The sequence below is a fragment of the Solanum pennellii genome, chromosome 8, assembly GCF_001406875.1.
Source record: "Solanum pennellii chromosome 8, SPENNV200".
Classification (NCBI taxonomy): domain Eukaryota; kingdom Viridiplantae; phylum Streptophyta; class Magnoliopsida; order Solanales; family Solanaceae; genus Solanum; species Solanum pennellii.
In genome coordinates, this window is record NC_028644.1 from 61418710 (window position 1) to 61438134 (window position 19425).

The 19425-nt window shown below is 35.7% G+C and overlaps 2 protein-coding genes across 2 annotated transcripts in view; one reads left to right on the plus strand and one right to left on the minus strand.

Annotated features, from left to right (window-relative positions):
• The window catches only part of LOC107028981 (helicase and polymerase-containing protein TEBICHI), a 27486-nt gene extending 12488 nt beyond the window's left edge, over nt 1-14998 (plus strand). Inside the window, exons 14-27 of the mRNA XM_015230249.2 lie at nt 1036-1251; nt 3951-4169; nt 4247-4364; nt 4941-6079; nt 6347-6544; nt 7582-7841; nt 8877-9066; nt 9163-9273; nt 9361-9713; nt 10923-11031; nt 11144-11281; nt 13115-13211; nt 13456-13617; nt 13714-14998. Coding sequence (XP_015085735.1) covers nt 1036-1251; nt 3951-4169; nt 4247-4364; nt 4941-6079; nt 6347-6544; nt 7582-7841; nt 8877-9066; nt 9163-9273; nt 9361-9713; nt 10923-11031; nt 11144-11281; nt 13115-13211; nt 13456-13526 — 3219 coding nt within the window. The 3' untranslated portion in view covers nt 13527-13617; nt 13714-14998. The remainder of the gene's footprint in view (nt 1-1035; nt 1252-3950; nt 4170-4246; nt 4365-4940; nt 6080-6346; nt 6545-7581; nt 7842-8876; nt 9067-9162; nt 9274-9360; nt 9714-10922; nt 11032-11143; nt 11282-13114; nt 13212-13455; nt 13618-13713) is intronic.
• LOC107028983 (BURP domain-containing protein 17-like) lies at nt 14986-18678 on the minus strand. The gene is made up of 3 exons (XM_015230250.1): nt 18591-18678; nt 18375-18486; nt 14986-16224 (listed from the first exon to the last, which is right to left on the minus strand). The coding sequence occupies exons 1-3, from the start codon at nt 18633-18635 to the stop codon at nt 15251-15253; spliced, it is 1131 nt and encodes a 376-aa protein (XP_015085736.1). The 5' UTR covers nt 18636-18678; the 3' UTR covers nt 14986-15250.
• Between the last annotated feature and the right edge of the window lie 747 nt (nt 18679-19425).

The following is a 19425-nucleotide window of genomic DNA, read 5'->3' on the forward strand; positions in this document are numbered from 1 at the left end:
AAGTACCTATTGGCTTTTAATTTTTTTTAAAAATTATTTTTGGAGGTATTTTGGATAGACACAAAATGCTAAAAAAGTACAAATAAGCTAAAAGCTACTTTATAAAAGCCAATTCAAACACCCCCTAGTAGAAAAATGGAAAAATTATCACAAACCTCCTAACATGCTGCCAATTTGTCCTTCACTAGCTGATTGTTCGGGAGTTGACCTTTGTTTTTGCCACACCTTTCTCCAATTCTCTCATTCAATACGTTTTACAATAGATGAATAATATGACCACTAGACTTCACGCATTACCCGAGGCAGGACCGTAGGACTTTGACCGCTCTTAAATTATCCAGCTCCTGTCAATTATCTAAAACTATTTGTCTTGCCTTGACAAATAAGTATGTACTTGTTGAGCTTTCTAATGTTTGTCAGTTTGCAAGGGAAAGTGTGCTAATGATTCATGAGCTATGTACTGTATAGTTCAAATAGAGTTCTTGTGTACAGGCAAGATACTTTAGTTTGGAGCTAATTTCTCATTCTCTGACACATGAAGTCTATGACTCCTTAATGTTAACTGTATAGCGTATGTTAATTGTCTTCAAAGATTTGTAGGTGAAGTATCTGTCATCTTCAACTAGAATGCTAGGTTAACTGGTAAACTATGTTATCTGTCATCTTCTACTAGAATGCTAGGTAAACTGGTAAACCATGGAGTTTTTATTTTCTTTCTATGCCCTAAAATATCTTATTACCTCAAGGACTACAGGACAAAAAAGTTCTTTAGCAGGAACAGATATTTTAATGATTGGTCACTTGGTTTAAGTTCTTTATAATCAATGTGAATAATTAGTTAATGTTCAAAGTGATTTTGATGCTTCAAAACTGCCTGATTTTTCTATAAGGTGGCATGCCAAGATTTCAGGTCATCAGTTTATGCTTGGTTGCTAATATGATAATTGCCTGACATTACTTCATGAGATAAATTTGTTCCTACAATCATGATGACTGTGATGGAGACATTTGTGTGCTCTGTGTTTTGATGTGCAGTCAGTTGGCAACCGGGTTGGAGTTCAAGAACCCTTTTTGATGCGAATGGCTCATGGTGCACCAGTTCGTGCATCTTATAGGTCAAATGCTGGTACTAAAGGGTTGCAGGGAAAGTTGGATAACAGATCCTTGAATGACCATATGCTGTCAGATGAGAACATGCTTCGCATTTGTCGGAGATTCTTTGTGTCTCTTATACTGTCAAGGCTCGTGCAGGTAAATTTCCTTGATGAATGGAAAACACTACTGTTGCCCTCTCTCTCTCACCTCTTCTTCATTTTATTCACAGTTGCTGTTTTAGAACACACTTATTATGTTTTATTGCGAATACCTGCTATTAGAATCATAAGTTTAGTGGTAGAATGTTAAGAGTTAAATATTGGAAGAGTTATGTTCTAATGTGAGATATTGTCCCGTGTTGGACAATTATCATGTGTCACAACCCAAGTTAGGGGTGTGTGACCGGCATTAAACAAGCCTGGCTCTCCCCTGCGAACCCCTTTCCCTGTTGTATCTACTAAATATAAAACAATAGCATATCATAGAATTGCATGAAAACATCATATATCTGAATAAGATTTGATGAGAGGCATAACCCGATTATACATATACATATATCAGAATGAGTCAAAATGGAGCTTCTATGAAATACATTACATATAAGTAGAAACGGGACATAGCCCGACATGTAATTTTAATGGGAGCATTGACAAGAGAAGCCTCACAAGTCTAGTGTGGGGGCTTACCACTGAAAGTATGCAAGGAGTATTCAACTCGAGCAATCTGGTCTGATACTTGAACTTGTGCCACAAAGTTCAATGGGGTGAGTATTCAAATTACGCAGTAAGAGCCTGTTTGGATTGACTTAAAAGCTAGTCATATCTACTTTCAAGTCATTTTTAGCTTTTGAAAGTGTGACAAAGTTAAAAATATCTTAAAATAAGTTCAAAATGACTTAAAAAAAGTTAAAAACCAGAAGTAGGACTCCCCCGATGTTTTATTTTTTGACTTAAAAGTCATTTTAAAGTTTGATTTTTATTTTTTTTACTTATAAAGTACTTTTTTTTAGCCTATCTAAATGGGCTCTAAGTTTCATCGACCTCCCTCTAAAAGGCTGGACATGTTCTTTTCTTTGTTAAAAAACACATGCACTTCAATATTAAAATCAGATTTTTTCATGCACATCCATAACATCTCAAAATAATAAACATGGTAAATCATTAGAGAATCATTTCTTGAAATACAGTGCTCTCTGTAGGCCATAAACACGTTCTATTCTCATTTCTGGGGAATTCCCTACATCCTACTAGACAGTGACATTCAACAGATCTTGTCTGATCACCCACTTGATTTGCTAGTGGTGAATCCTTTCGTAACGTCATATAAAACAAGATATGCTAGCAACCCTAGCAAAGTACACTATCATTTCAAGGTGGATAGACATACACACGTGATTTTGGGGAATTGAACCCATATGTCCAGTGGCTGAGCCGGAAGCAGAAATTTATATGAGGGCATTTTCTAGAATGTCACAGTTGTAATTTGAACATATGAGCTAAAGCAATTTTGTACCCCCTTTACCACTATGCTTGAATTTTTCTTCTTGTCAAGGGGATTCAACAGCTCACATATAACCATAAATAGAACATTTTTAGTCCTTTGATTATTCTAGATAGTCCAAAATTAAGGGATAATTCTATTCTAAATCCAATCCCTAAATATCTGAAACTTCCTAACTTATCTGATATGATAAGATCCCCTGTGATCAGAATCAGATAATACAAATTAACATGACTAATGTTATACTCTCAATTTAGCTCCTTTCCTTCAGAAGGGGAGCCCATAGGCACGAAACTCAGATTGGACTTAGAAACCCCAGCGGAGTTAATCACTCACTTTAGCCAGGAGAGTGATAGAGACCATCGCTTTGTTGAGAGCGCCAGAGCCCTTCAGTGCTACAAGGATATAAAATTCCCAATGGGATAACATGCTCTCAGAGAGGAAAATCACTTGAGCAAAGAAGGTTGACTTGGAATTTGTTCTAGATCTTAACTCAAACCTACGAGCGCCACCTATTAAACACACATCGATTCTCATCTGATCCAAAACGTCCTTCCACGGAACCCTCCCAGAGTTATTCCCAAAACCCTCCGTAAAAGAACGACCCAGTATGGGTGACATAATTCCCGTTGATGAAAATTGAATATTTTGGAAAAGTGGAGAAAGGGTTGAATACAAGATTACCAGATTGTATTCATTATTTACATTCAAATAATAGATACGTTGTGAATTACTAGATTTCATTTTATGCCTCAGTCTTTCTTGGCACTTGTTGAGAAGGTAAAATATCCTGCGACATATGAGATCAAATTCTTATTGTCGCCTTAGTATCTAAAGGCCACATGTGTTGTGCTGTTTTTTCCTATAGACATAATATAGTTTTCCTTGTGAGAAACCAAAAAGATAAAATTTCGTTCTCACGTTACTTTAAGTATCATTCTCGAGGTTCCGTTCATATTTGATGGTAATTAAATTCTGTTCGGTGTAGGGGTATTATGATCTGTCTTGTGTTTAACACCTATAAATAGGTGCTCGTTGTGTTCCTCAAATATTGTAGTCTTAAATATATCTTTCTATTCTCTTACTTATCGCATCTGCAAGTACTAAATCGATGATTTGCATCATTTTATTCCTTCAACACTTTTTTCTCTAGCTAATTGTTGAGATATTTTTTCTTTTTATGTATACATGTCCTTATATGTGTTCGGGTTCAAATGAATTTTATCAACTGTTGTATGTACACTTTGAGTACTATGCGTTTCTTGTCTCCCATTGAGTCGTCTCTTGTTCATTGATGCTTGGGAAGTAGTCTTGCCATAGTCTTCTGAATTCCAAGTTTTCATTATGGGATGAAGGAAGTGCCGGTTATCGAGGTTTGTGGTGCATTTAAAGTCGCAAGGGGCATGGTTCAGGCCTTACAAGAAAATGCTGGAAGGTTTGCTTCCATGGTTTCTGTTTTTTGTGAGAGGCTTGGTTGGCATGACCTTGAAGGCTTAGTGTCAAAGTTCCAAAATCGTGTCTCGTTTGGTGTGCGGGCAGAGATTGTAGAGCTCACCACCATTCCATATGTTAAGGTAACTAAGAGTTTCTCTTCCCTATATGTTTCTCCTTATTTTGGTCAAGTTCTTCAAAACTAATGAGAACTCACCAGGGTTCCCGAGCTCGAGCACTATATAAAGCGGGTCTTCGGACACCTGAAGCAATTGCTGAAGCATCAGTTCCTGAGATTATCAAAGTACTTTTTGAGTCTTCATCATGGGCTGACCAAGGTGAGTTACGATGATTTGGGACCACATTGATGGCCTGTTACTTACCCTAATGAGAATGCTTCATGTACTGGATGGAGACGATTACTTTCTTTGTTTATCCATGGAGGGGTCTATCTGCTTTTGACATCCCTATATTTGAGAAGCAAAGGGGACATAGTAAATTATGATGCTTATGACTCACTTTCATATGGTTCCGCAAGGTTTACTATATGTTATAACAAGCAACAGAAGTTGAGAAATGTAATGTCACCATCATTCTTCTTGCTTCAGTATGCTTCCTTGTTTCTTCCTTCTACCGTTCCTGTTTCCTCATAGTACGCGGGACTAATTTATTCTTATTCATTTGCTGCCACACTACAGTCTCCACTTTCCATTCGAGCAAGAAACCACAGTTCAATATATTGTACTGCTGTTGAAATCATATTTCTGCTATCCCCTTATTCCTTCTGCTGACATTCCTACACGTCATCTATGCTCATAAATGCTCCAGTGGTTTAAGATGATTTATTGATTGCCATTTTAAATGATCATTTGTTTGTCTGTTAATTGGGTAACTTGTTTTATCAACTATGGAAGGTTCTGCACAACGGATGGTCCAATCAGGAGTTGCGAAAAAGATAAAAAATGGTGCACGCAAGATTGTTCTCGATAAAGCTGAGGAAGCAAGGCTTGCTGCATTCTCAGCTTTCAAGTCGCTTGGACTTGATGTGTCAACGCTTGCACAGCCTGTCATATCTACTGCTGCTGGACATGGTGCTCACAAAGAAGCTAGTACCTCCTCTGCAGAAGGGTCGACTAGTAGCTTTATTAGCCTGGAGAATGCAAATCGAATCTCTTCCACATCCATAGAAAGAAGTAAGGAGGTCAATATCACTATTCCTGATGCTGGAGCAGAAAATGCAAAAAGCAAAACAATTGCTGACAAAGAGGCATTTGATATAGAAGGATCTAATGGTCTTAAGACTGAAGTTAATGAATCTACTCATCATATTGATAATGCAAAGACTTCCCCCTATCCTACTTTAAATATTAAGGGCATCGAAGGAGGTGGTACATGTAATGATCATAATCATGCTGGGAAACAACACTGTGGAGGAGCTGAAATATGTAATGTAAGAGTCAAAGAAACATCAGAGAAGGGGCCTATGAATGCGACTGCTGTTGTTGGTGGATTTGATACTTTCCTGGGTCTCTGGGAAGCTGTTGAGGAGTTTTACTTTGATGTCCATTTCAGCAAAAAGTCTGCACTGAACAGCAATGCCCCATTTGAAATATATGGCATAGCCATTTGTTGGGAAGATTCTCCTGTCTATTATGTAAATCTTCCGAGGGACTTATTTTGGTCCAACAGCAAAAGGAATAGCCAACTGTCACCCATTACGAATGATGATATTGGGAATGTTCTACCACCAAATCTTCAGTTAGAGATAGCGATACACCGATGGAATAGAATTAGTACCATAATGAGAAAAAAAGATATAAAAAAGTTTGCGTGGAACTTAAAAGTTCAGATTCAGGTACTCAAGCATCCTACTGTTTCAATACAGAGATTTGGTGGTTTGAGTCTTTTGGTCAAATCTCTTGGAGTAGATCTTATTGACAACAATTGCTATCTGTTGTCTCCTGTTCCCATTCAAGATGCAATTGACTTGTGTATAGTAGCTTGGGTCCTTTGGCCTGATGAGGAGAAAGGTTCTAACCCTAGTATAGAAAAGGTAACCCTAATATCTCGTAATGATCAGCTTGAACATATAATAATTTATACATTTGTTCTCATAGAGTTTATTGCTGTTATAGTTATACATAGTGCTGTTTTTGTTTTCCTTTGTGTAAGGTCTATGAAATACTGTCACAAGTTATCAGTGAACTAGATAACCTAGCCGTTTGTTGTCCTGGATCATCTACTGCCCATTGAACAATTGCTGGCAATAAGTGCATTGTTGTCTAAAAACTGTTCCTCTAAGGTTGCCATGTTCCTGCAGGAAGTGAAGAAAAGGTTATCCATCGAGGCTGCTGCTGCCGCTAATCGAAATGGTAGATGGAAGAATCAGATGCGACAAGTTGCTCATAATGGTTGTTGTCGTCGAGTAGCACAAACACGAGCCTTGCGTTCTGTTCTATGGAAACTAGTCATTTCTGAAGGACTTGTTGAGGCACTTGGAGCAACTGAAATGCCACTGGTAGGGAGATATTGCATGTGATCCATTTCTGGTGCAACAATACAATCTAACTTGTGATGGATTGGGATTAAATCATGTAAAATATGTCAATCTAACTTGTGATGGATTGGGATTAAATCATGTAAAATATGGGAAGTGCAAGCTTTTTCTGTGGCCCTTGCTAGGGGGCATCAAAGCTATCCAATCAAGTAACTGGTCAAATCTATAACAAGTTAATTCTTTACTGCCACATCCAGGATCTTAGGAAAGGGGAGCTGACCCCAATTTTGGCAACTTTCTTCCGGTTCTTTGCTATAAATAAATTATTGTCCTTGGAATATTTGGTCGTTTTCTAGTATTTTAATGCTTGCCCAGCACAAGACAAAGACCTGGATTATGTTTGATGAATTCTAAATTGTTTATCGAATAAATGAACTTTAGAAGAAAATTGGCATAGGTAATGTGTTATTCTATCATTTTTGTTCTCTTTCTTTATGGGGTGGGGGGGGGGGGTAGAATAATCTGGCATGAGCCTAAAAGCCTAAGTACATGTCAGTTGTACCTAATAGGGTGTTCATCAAGAAATTTGCTTTCTTTAAAGTAATAATTGTCCTTCCCCCTTTTCTACATGAAGAACTGAAAAAACATCCATTGAGGCGTTTGCAGATGTGTAACATCTATTATTCACTGTCTAATCGATTCAACATTCTGTAGAAACATATTTTTTTCAGTTTTGTAATTTTGAATAGAGCATATATGCAATGAGCTGAAGTATCTTTGTCTTTAAGAAGGCCTATCACACTATTAAGAATGTTTTCATCTTCATCTCTTCCTTTGTATAATTTAGATGCTATCGTACTTGTTTGGTTCTCAAGCAAAATAGAACTGCTTCTTTTTCTAAATATTTCAAGCTTTAATGCTCGAAAGGTTTACAACCTTTTTAATCTTGTTTGGAGAACAGTGATGTAAATATTCTCCAGAGGGAAGTTCTTATTACTTGTTAAAGGGTATGCCATTCCCAATGTTGGAAGTAATTGATATACGTGTTTATCTTGTAGGTCAATGTTCTTGCAGACATGGAGCTCTGCGGAATAGGTGTTGACATGGAAGGATGCCTACAGGCACGACAAATTCTGGGAAGAAAGCTGAAAATTTTGGAAAAAGAAGCTTACAAGTTGGCTGGCATGACTTTTTCATTGTACACAGCAGCAGAAATTGCGAATGTACTCTATGGGCATCTACAGCTTCCTGTTCCAGAAGGACATAAAAAAGGAAAGAAGCACCCTAGTACTGATAAGCATTGCTTGGATTTGCTAAGGTACTAAAAGATTTCTGTTAATATGATCCCTATTGAAGGAAGATACTTTCTTGCCGCTTAACTCTGATCTTCTCCTACTGTATGATTATGTTATATGCAGTTATCTACGGTCATTTATCCTCTGGTCCCCTGTCCCAATAAAAGAAGGAATAAGAAAGAACCTTTAGCTAGGCCCAGTTGCATTCTTAAATCACAAGGTTTTATGTCATTTTAGTTTAGCTTCTTCCATAGTTGATTGTGTTATCCTCTGTCTGTAGAGACTAAACTATCCGGCAGATCCTACCCATCCAATTAGAAGAAGTGAAGAGAGCCTTTGGCCAGGGCCAGATTAACTTCAGACCACTAGTTTTTGCCTCTTCTTGGTTTAGTTCTGTTTTTGGTTAGTTGTTTCTTCCTGTTTGTCTATGCTGCCTATTATGATTATCATCATTCCCTCGGTCCACACCTGACATCCGGAATTCTCACTGTTTAGACAAGTTTTTATGTTCTTTCCTTGGTCCATTTATTCCCTCTTTGTCTAGGCTGCCTATTATGACTACAATAAATATCCATATATACAAGACCAAACCAGTTGGAATGTGTACTTAGTAATGTTGGTATACTTGCATTAGGTCTGGTGTTTGATAGAAGTTCCTTTAGTTTGTTAGGGATTGGTATTTCAGTTGTAACTGGAGAACGATTAGTCTTAGAGAACCCCTAATTTTGTTTTAAAAAAAGTTTTGAGTGTTGGAATATATATTGACTATTCATATAGCAGACCCCAAACAATTCGGGTTAATGCACATTGGCACAATAGTTGTTTGTTTGAGCAATATGTGATGTTGTACTTCTGATGTCTTGATTGTTGATATGATATAAAATTATAAGCAAAAATTGTGAAACACAATGGTGGGTCAAGTTCTATTCCCTGGTAATTCCTACTTTTTGGTGATCAATAGGATATGCAATAAGTACTGCACATCTATGTAATTTTCATTCACTGTTTCTGTTTTGACCGTTTACATGTCTGGATTGATGTTTTTCCATTGTTTTCAGGAATGAACATCCAATAGTGCCTATAATTAAAGAGCACCGTACTCTAGCAAAACTCTTGAATTGTACATTGAGGTCGATCTGTTCACTTGCTAGACTATCTATGAGGACACAGAGATACACACTGCATGGTCATTGGCTCCAGACGACAACAGCAACAGGGCGACTGTCAATGGAGGAACCTAATCTTCAGGTTCCCTTTTATTCCATTATTTCATTGTTATTAGTGAATCATCCTCAAAGATAATATAAACCGTGTTGGTTAATTGGTTTTGTTTTATTTATCTAGTGTGTTGAACATATGGTTGACTTCAAAATGAATAACAAGGATAAAGACGTTTGCCCGTTAGATGTCAACAATTATAAGATCAATGCTCGTGATTTTTTTGTGTCTACTCAGGTATCTCTTGAGTAATCTTAAGTTACTTTTATATGAAATTATCTTTTTGGATGGTTTCAGTTGAATATTGTACTTGCTCTTTCGCAGGATAATTGGTTACTGTTAACAGCAGATTATTCCCAGATAGAACTGAGATTGATGGCCCATTTCTCTAAAGATTCCTCGTTGATCGAACTGCTTAGTGAACCCCAAGGTGATGTCTTCAACATGATTGCTGCAAAATGGACAGGTAAAACAGAGGCTATTGTGAGTCAAGAGGAGCGAGATCAAACTAAAAGGTTGGTTTACGGCATTCTTTATGGAATGGGGGCTAAGAGCCTTGCAGAACAAATCGATTGTAGTGCAGATGAAGCTGCTGAAAGAATCGAAAGCTTTAAAAGATCTTTTCCAGGTGTTGCTTCCTGGCTACAGGAAGCAGTTACATCTTGCCGTGAGAAAGGGTGAGATCAATTTAGTAAAAGTTTGTTTCACCAATTTTTATTAGTTCTTTTTCTGTTTATAGTTTCTTTTTTTCTTCTATCTCGTTATGATGTATTTGATGCAGTTAAAAGAATTTTTTGTTGAAGTACTTGAAACTAATTTGATCCTCTCCTCCTAAAATCATGGTAGTGAGGCACTATAGTTGTTGTTTGATGTTTTAATTTTCATACAAGAAGGCACTCTTGGTTATGTTGACTACTTGATCTTTCCTTCTCTTTTATCATGTTAAGCTTGTTTGGATCTAGTTAGTGGTTGTAATTTTACTCCATGTTTTGCCTTGTGCCTGCCCCAGCAATCACAGAAACCTGGTTCCGTCCTTTTTCATGCACGTTTTTTTATAATTTCTTACAAGGTCTCACGTTCATGGTCGCTTTATTGGCACTGTTGCACGTAGTGCTTCGTAAGTTCCATCTTTTGTTTCCTTCTCCTGTGCACTTGCTGAAAATTTCTCATCCTTTGAATGAGAAGATGTCTGCCATAGTATCTGATTCATATACGTCAACTGGGGGAATCTTCTTATTCTAGGAATCTTTTTATGGATTATTGTATTCATCTTTTAATTTTATGCTAAGCCTCTCTCTCTCTCTCTCTCCCTCCCTCCCTCGCTGTCCCCCCCTCTCCCTCTCTCTCTCCCTCTCTCTCTATCTCTCTCCCCCTCTCTCTCCCTCTTTCTTTCTTTCTCTCCGTCTTTCTATCATGAGATATCTTTCTTCCCTCTTTCTCTCATTAGATATCTTTCTTCCATCTCTTAAATCTTCCCATTGCCTTTTTTCCTTATATCCTTCTGGTTGTACATCATGCACTTGAGTCATTAACCTAGTAGTAATGTTACTATTCATTAGTTGAAAGGTGTTCACTTGACTTTTCTCAGTTCAGGCTGGAAATCAGAAGATCATGTATATTATACATGTTGTGTTGTTTTATAAGACATTGCAGGGGGTTGCTAGGCCTCATGTGTTGTACACAGATTGCTGATGGCCATGTTTATCTGCTTAAAACTGAAAATGAATGACTTTGAAACTGTTCTTTCTTTTAATAGTTCGATATTCGTTCTTTCTAAGCTAGTCATATTTTATAGTTGGTGCAGTAACATATTATTAATTCTCGTTACCTATGCAACCTTTTTTATTGGTATTTCTTAAATAGTTTCCTTTGCTTTTGTGATGCAGTTATATCGAGACCCTCAAGGGACGAAAGCGTTTCTTGGCAAAAATTAACTTTGGAAACAGTAAGGAAAAGTCTAAAGCTCAGAGGCAAGCTGTGAATTCTATCTGCCAGGTAGTTTTGCTTTCTTTTCCACTTCTGCCCCATCCTTCCCTTCCTCAATCATTTTCCTTCTCTATTTACCCATTTCATCATTGCCTTTTTTTGTCTCTATGTCTGCAATTAGGGGTCAGCTGCGGACATTATCAAGATTGCAATGATAAACATTCACTCTGTGCTTGATCATTTTGAGAAATCTCTGTCGCATTCTGCAGTTGATGAAAAGTTTCATGTGCTTAAAGGACGTTGTCGGATTATTTTACAGGTAGTTTTCGAGTATTCTCTTTCTAAACAGAAAATCTTTCTCTTGGTTCTTCATCTGTTTTCAATTATGACACTGACTAGTGACAATTCACACCCCCTATTAGTCAGTTTTGGTACTCTCAGAAACGATTTTTTTGTCTCTAAAGAAAAAGAGGGATAAAACAGTCCCTATTCTTTTAACAGTAACAGTTTATGTTGTGGTTCTAGGGATGACAATGGGGCGGGGGCGGGGCGGGTTTAGAGCCTGTTTGGATTGGCGTAAAAGTTTGTCAAACCTACTTTTAAGTCATTTTTAATTTTTGGGAGTATTTGGCAAAGTTAAAAATAACTTCAAATAAGTTTAAAATGACTTAAGCTTGATTTTGTAAAAACTACTTTTAAAAAGCTAAGTTAATCCAAACGTGCTCTTAGTCAAACACACAATTCTAAATCCGCCCCGAATAGCATTTATTTTCTATTCTCAACCCGCTCCGCCCGTCCCGCCCCTCTTAATTTTTTTCCCCTCTATTTTATTATTATTTACTTAAACAAATTTTTGAAAGTTTTATAAATCACAATTGTTATATTTAGAATTATTTAGCAGTTGATTATAAACTATTTTATTAGGCTATAAGCAAGCAACATTTTCATCGATAACTATTTTATAAACCCACTCCACTGTTTGCTGCTCCAGTGTTTGTCAATGCAGCCTTAGATGGTTGCCCATGTCTTTTTACTACTTACAGGTTGGGACTTTCTTTTGTAAAAATATATTCGATCATTTTTTAAATTTAATAGAACGTGATATTTCATAATTTTTGGGAATAAATTCTTTCATTAACTTTTTATTGAATATTACTCTTACCTGAGATATCTCATCTAAATATATATTTAAATGTTCACTATTTCAAAGCTGGTTATTTCCTAGAGTTGGTCAAATTCAGATGAAGTAAGGGAAGACAGTAACGTTATCTACTTTCTCTTTCAAGAATTACATATTTATTCTCAAGTAGGAGTAGTATTCAACAATAAAATAATAGAAGGTTTTATTGCCTAAATATTATAAAATATCATGTTCTATTTAATAATTTTTTTTGATAAAATATCATTTTAGAAAGTAAAGTCATGGGCAAATTTTAACTTCTTTTCCTTTTTTACCATTAATAGAGGTATAATCAATAATTGAAAATAAACTCAAACTAAATCCTAGTTCCCAACTTTTAAAAAGTAAAAAAGGCATGCACAGCAGCAAGCTAAAACTGCATTGACAAATATTGGAGGACACCCGCACCTGCCCCGCCCTGCCCCATTGCCATCCCTATGTGGTTCAATTGCTCATAGTCATCACTCTCTTTTCCTATTTAGGTTGCTTCATTTTAGGATTCCCAGAACGTTTAACTCACTTGTGTGAGTTGTATTACTATGAGAATCTCAAAACTTCAAGAGTTCAAATTGGAATTAAACTTGATATACTTGATGTTTCAAATAAATGATTTCTTCTATTACACTGATACAGTTCTAGTTAATTGGTGAACTTGTGTGCTTGTCAAATGTATCACAATAATTCACAGAAGGAACAATTTTCAATATTGTTATGAACTTCTTATTTTTTTTAAGTGAACTGAAATATTGTTTAGTTTGGTAAGGGAGCATATAGTTAGTTGATTTTGTACTGTTTAGATGATTCTACGAGAAAGTTCTTGTATTTCTGGTTAAGGAAGTGCTTAGAATCTCTAATAGGAGGACAAGAAATGTCTATTTCTCATCTCTTTTTTAGTTCCTGAGCTATTTGCTTACATTTGCATTTGAGTTTGTATTGATTAAATATTGGTCACTTGCTTCGGACATTGCTAAGGTTCATGATGAATTAGTACTTGAGGCTGATCCTTCTGTTGCAAAGGAAGCTGGATTGTTGTTGCAGATGAGCATGGAAAATGCTGTTTCTCTTCTTGGTAAGGGATCATTGCAAACTAAATATATGCCTGTCTGGATCGTAAGTCCTAGTTTATCTCAGGTTTGTCAATTGGAGGATTTCTGGGGGATGGTGTGGAAGATCCTCTGATTGACTTAACCTTTGTTAAACCTTTTGGTGGACTAAATGATCTTATGTCGATCTTTATTGTACTTCTCCCTCTCTTAGAATTGATATTCTTCTTGAAGTTTGTGCTTATAGTAGTTCCTACGGTTGTGTTCCAGTCCCACTGCATGTGAAATTGAAGATTGGGAGCACATGGGGATCGTTGGAACCTTTCCAGGCCGGAGAATGATAGGTTTTTAAGTGTGGACATTTGTTGGCAAAGTTAAAAACTATTAGTTGCTTCATGCTGTTTGAACAGTATCAACAGCTGTTATTTTCAGGTAACCTGAAGCTTCTCGGGTGTCTTATTGTTAATGCATTCTATGCATCTTTGTGGCATTTTAATTCTGACTATTATCTTTATTTCGGTGGAGCAGTTAGCTCTCAAGCAAGAACTTTAAACAGACCAAGCAAATGATGTTCACATGGGATGCAGCTGTATAACTTCATGTGAATTAGCTGGTCATCAAGGTTATAATGTGCTCTTTGTTGGAAGTCATAATCTCACAATTTCTGTACAAGCTAAGGATCTGATTGATGGATTAGGTTACTTGAAGGAAGTGGGAAGGACAGAGGAAGAGACTCTTCACTTTATTGAACAAATCTGCACTTGTTGGTGCTCTGATAAATTTGTAGAACTGTGACATTCAAGTAAGTAATATTGTGATGAGGGTGCTCAGAACCAAGGCCGCTTTCAATATTTTTGAGAGCATGAGATGTTAAGACTCTGCTGATGAGATTTTCCTGATTGTCTCCAGAGCATGCTGCTTCATCGTGTTGTAAGGTGAAAAGCATCTTACAGGGCGAATGTGCTTAATTAATGATGATTATATAAGGATTCTAACTCATTCTCCTGGATCTCAGCGAAAGCAGATGCTTAATATTGAAGTGTCAATTAATGGCAGGGTAATACCTATCAAGAGAACCAAGGAGTTGGTCCAAGTGGTGGAAGCCTTCTAGATGCTTAATCCTTTATGCTCAAATTTCAAATCCTACTGGAGCCATATTCATTATTCAAGCTTGTGTTGGCCCTGGGCTACAAACCTTGTGAGGTGATTAATGTTCTGGGCTACAAGCAATGGGGTTATTGGTCCCCTAAAACCCAAAAGACAAGGGAAAAAGAAATTTACAGGGAAGCAACAAGCATACGATAATTACTTTTCCATTGGCTAAGCCCTCAAAATTTAGAGAGCTCACCCAGAATGCCTGTTATCATTGCTTAGAAGACCTCATTGGAAGTTAGTGTTACTGTGCTATGCGAGAACTAGAGAAAGATTGTCATTTGGTTGATGATCGATCCTGCAGAGGAGACATGAAAATTGTATTGGGAAGGTGCATGGATAAAAATTCTGACACTTTGAATCTGCTTGTGGTGTTTGTATTGGAAAGGTGCATGGATAAAAATTTCCGGCACTTTGAATCTGCTTGGTGCTCGAGGGAGACAATCAGAGGAGTTTTGATGGTAAGGCGAATCTGGATTATTGAAGTCCTATTATATAGCAGTGGTACTTCATGCAGTGTTCGATTGCTTGTATTGTAACCCCGAATTGAGACTACTGACCACTTATTCTTTTCTATTTCAAATTACACCAATTCACTACATTGTCCCTTGATTCTGTGTTGAGGAATATTGCATGAAAGACTAAATCTATTTGAAAACAAGATGTCATAATCTCCATTACCACATATATTCATCAACCATATTTGAAATACCAACCAAACGTTTTCACCCACACATGCAAACATCGTGCATGATGAAGCATGATCAACAGTTAAACAGTTCTTGCATCAGCGCAAGCATTATTACACAAAACATTGCGATAAACGGTATTTACATCAGGGAGATACACTATTAGATGAAGCATTGTGACTATTGCAACGGAGGAAGCAGGTAATGACTGAACTTTCTTCATGTTAGTTTTCAGCCACTTGAAGATCTGCGTTTTGAGAAGGAAACAGGGCAATTTGATCGTCCAAAGTGAAATGGCAAATAGGCTTGTCTCCAGGCTTAACATTGAGCAACTGAAAAGGCAATGCCTTAGGGTTCATGGATGCAGTATCTTCATGGCATACTGATACTGCATTAACTTTTGTTCCATCAGCACCCACCATAGACACCATAAATGTCCTAGTGCTTCCTACATCATGGCAAAAGTGTACTGCATATGGGTAAGCTACTTTGTGACATACAACACCTTTGCCATTTGCTTTCTCTTCCACTTTTTCGATGGTATATGTTTGCACCTCTGGGGTTTCCTTCTCTACTTGAGTGGAAATTGCTATAATTTTGTTTGTTCCCAGGTGAGATAAGGTGAAATCAATCATAGATTCCAAAGAAGTGGCACAATGTTTTACCTCTCCGTTACCTGCAGGTTCTTCACACATTTTGATTGTTTTTTTGATGTCTTTAGCACGTTCTGAGTCCTTATCAGCGGAGAAGTGATTAAGAATTTCCTCAATTTTGTCTGATGAGAAAGCGATTGAATCTACAACTTTGCGTGGCAAAATGGGTGCTGGATTGTAGTTTTTGAGAGACTCAAGGTTCATTTTTTTCCCTTGATGTAAATCTGTTTCAAAGAAGTATGGCGTCACTGGGTGATTGTCATTAAGATCTTTCTTAGCAGCATCATTGTACCATGATCCCACTCCCCAAGGTTGGTGTACTTTGTGAAGCTCGTTCTCGGGGGCAGTCTGATACCATCTAAAAACTCCCCATGGTTGGCGTATTTTGTGGAGCTCGTCCTCTGGGGCAGCCTGATACCATCTATAAACTCCAAATGGTTGGCGTATTTTGTGAAGCTCGTCCTCTGGGGCAGCCTGATACCATGCACCCACTCCCCATGGTTGTGATATTTTGGTGTTTCCATCTCCATTATATGCAGGTTTCTCTGCCAACGGTAGGTTTCTCAATAGTTATTTTAAAAATTGTACTTATTTTTGGTAAGTTAATTTTTGAAAAGATGACATAAAATAACATTTGAAGTTGTCGATAAACACACTTTCTTGGACTATCTGCATCCTCAATGCCTGAATGCGTGTCTCACCCCCCAATATTATAATTACTTAATTTTTTCCAACTTCGTTTCGTGAAAATTGGATAAAACTTTGAATGTTTCGTCGAAGATAGAGATTGTTTCTTTTCTTTTTGGGTTGTTTTGATGGAAAGCTCTTCAATATGGTTTTTGAAAAATATGGAAACTGTGTCGTTTAATAAAGAAGAAAATTCCAATTGACAGTGTCACATTACATTTTTACACTATTAGCCGTGACAAGGCAGCTATAGTGAAAATAGGTTTAAAAAAATGTTTATTTTATTGTGATTTGAAATGGGTACATGGAGTAATAGGGTGTCCTCAAAGTTTAGGTGTCTTTTCTCTCGATTTGTGTTTGGTAGGAAGGAAAATGTTTTCCTGGAAAACAAGTAGATTTGACTTAATTTCTTGGTGAGTAGAAAATATTTTTCGGAAAATTTATTTTAGTGTATGGTTTTAGAGTGAAACTTTTTTTTTGAGAAATAAATTTCTTTTACTTTTTACTAGAGTAGAAAATAAATTTGAAGTTAATTTTTTTTTGTGGTTGGGGTGGTGGGTGGGGGGTCGAGAATAGGGATGAAAAAAAAAATGAATTTTTGACGTTGGAAATATTTTTTTAAAAATAAATTTAATTTTTTTTGGGGTAGGAAGGGGGGAGGGGCATTGGGGCTGGTAGGAGTGGGTGGGTGGAAGAGAGTTTTGAAAAATATTTTCCTAATGTTTTGAAGGGAAGTCATTTTCTTTAAATTTAAGGAAAATTAATTGATTTGGGAAAACATTTTCCAAAACATCTGACCCAACCAAACATGAGAATTGATAAAATTCAAAAATATTTTCCTCTATACCGAACATACCCGAAATCGTTGGTACATGCATAGAACTTTGGGGACAATTTCTATAAAGACCTACCTCACTATTCTACAATAATGAAAAAACAAATTAAGTTAATAAGTGAAATTTAAATTATACAATCAAATGGAAACCTATTAATCAAGATGAGACTCATAAACTTAGTCAGAATTGTGAATCATACCACAGTGAATATATTAAAAACTTTATACAATGTTAATCAGATCCTTTAAATACTTTAAATTGGAACTAATTTAGTGTTCAATAATAGTCATATCATAGATATAATAGTTTTAAAAGTTTGAAACGTTAGGTGTTACTTACTTGTCCATTTATAATTATTTTTATTATTTGGCCCAATTTGAAATTTTTTTATATGTATACATAACTATTTAATGAATAGCTTTATTAAATATAATATGATTTTTTCTTAAAATAATCATTTTTTATAAAATCATAACATATCCCAATTATTTGGTAGATTATGGATTTATTTGGTAGACTATGCACACAAAATGCATACTTCATTAATCAACAAATACTATAAGGAAAAGAAATTGAATTTAACTATGAACTCCTTTTAATAACTCGTTAGTTATAAATCTGTCGCTAAATAAAATTAGCTATCACTTTTTTTCTATCAATAATTCATGTTTATTTAGTAATAAAATCACTTAATATACAAAAAAAATATTGATTCTTTTTCATATGTTAGAGGAAATGTAACCAAAAAGAAAATGACAGTTCATTTAGAATATTTTAGATCATTTATATTCAAAGTATTATTTATTAACTTTCTTCAAATCACTCATTTGTCAACAATAGATTGTCTAATTATAGTTGCTTTTCCTAAAATAAAAAATTCATTTGGTTTATTATACTTTTTTACACTTGTAAAACTTTGATTTAATATTTGATATATGTAAAAGTTGGACCTCTAAAATAACTAAACAAGACGCAGTCGAGTTGACAATAGCTGGCGCATCCCTATTGAATAATAACATATTTAATGCAGTCATAATGTAATTCATGACTTATATAAATAGCTTATTATTTAGAATTTAATAATTCTTATACTAATTCAAATAATTGAAAAATATTTTACGTCTTTCGCCTTTTAATACGATATATATAGGAAAATCTTTAACGAATCTTACCATTAATATGTAGTGCATTTTTGATAGGTGTGGGCATGGGAGTATTGGGAAATTTGACTCTCCAATACACCTCAGGAGATAAATTTGCTGCATGACTTACCACAAAAATAACCTAAACACAACAATAATTAATTAATTAATTGTTCATATATCATCTACTTAAAGTAAAATTCAATTGAAGATTAAAAGTGTAAATAAAAATATTATTTTACTCACAGAAAAAAGTGTGAATACATAATATTGGTGGTGATGCAACTCCATTGTAAATGTATTTGCACACAATTAATATAATGTTTGGCTATGGGATATAATTGTGAGGAAATTGCTAGCCAATTTATAGGGGTTAAACAAGGGCCTTTATGGAAATATGTAATAAATATTAAATTATATAGTTGTCTTATCTTATAATTAAATAATTTGAGATATGTTCATTCTAGATATGAGATATGTAGTACACAGTATACATTGTCCCCCCTCATGCTGAATTTTTTCTCCGTAACTAATGGTAACAAATGGATAGATTGAGTTAAAATTTAGACGGATAAAAATGAGTTAATATAAAAATAATAATTTAAATCGTTCATATGCATATTTATGGGATAAAAGAAATATTGATTTATATTTAATCATATTTTCATAAGTAAATAATATTTTATTATAGAATTTAGGGAAAATGCACCAGTAACCCCTTAACCTATGCTCGAAATTCTAGAGACACATATATACTATACTAAGGTCCTATTATCCCCCTGAACTTATTTTACAAGTAATTTTCTACCCCTTTTCGGCCTAGGTGGCACTAGCTTGACGAAAAAAGTCAATCAGCATTTGGCCCACAAGATAGTGCCACGTAGGCCAAAAAGGGGTAGACAATTATTAATAAAATAAGTTCAGGGAGGTAATAGGACCTTAGTAAAGTATAAGTGTGTCTCTGAGTTTTTTGGGCATAGGTTGAGGGGGTATTTGTTCATTATCCCTAGAATTTAATATTAAGGAAATACTTTAATCTTCTTTTGGATGGGAAACATTGAAATTATCTTATTTAGTTTTA

Excerpts from the sequence above, each read along its gene's own strand:
- LOC107028983 (XM_015230250.1), bottom strand. The coding sequence starts at position 18,635 with ATGGAGTTGCATCACCACCAATATTATGTATTCACACTTTTTTCT. Across the intron at positions 18,487-18,590 it reads ATGTATTCACACTTTTTTCT|GTTATTTTTGTGGTAAGTCA; the intron begins GTGAGTAAAATA and ends TGTTGTGTTTAG. Across the intron at positions 16,225-18,374 it reads AAATGCACTACATATTAATG|AGAAACCTGCATATAATGGA; the intron begins GTAAGATTCGTT and ends TACCGTTGGCAG.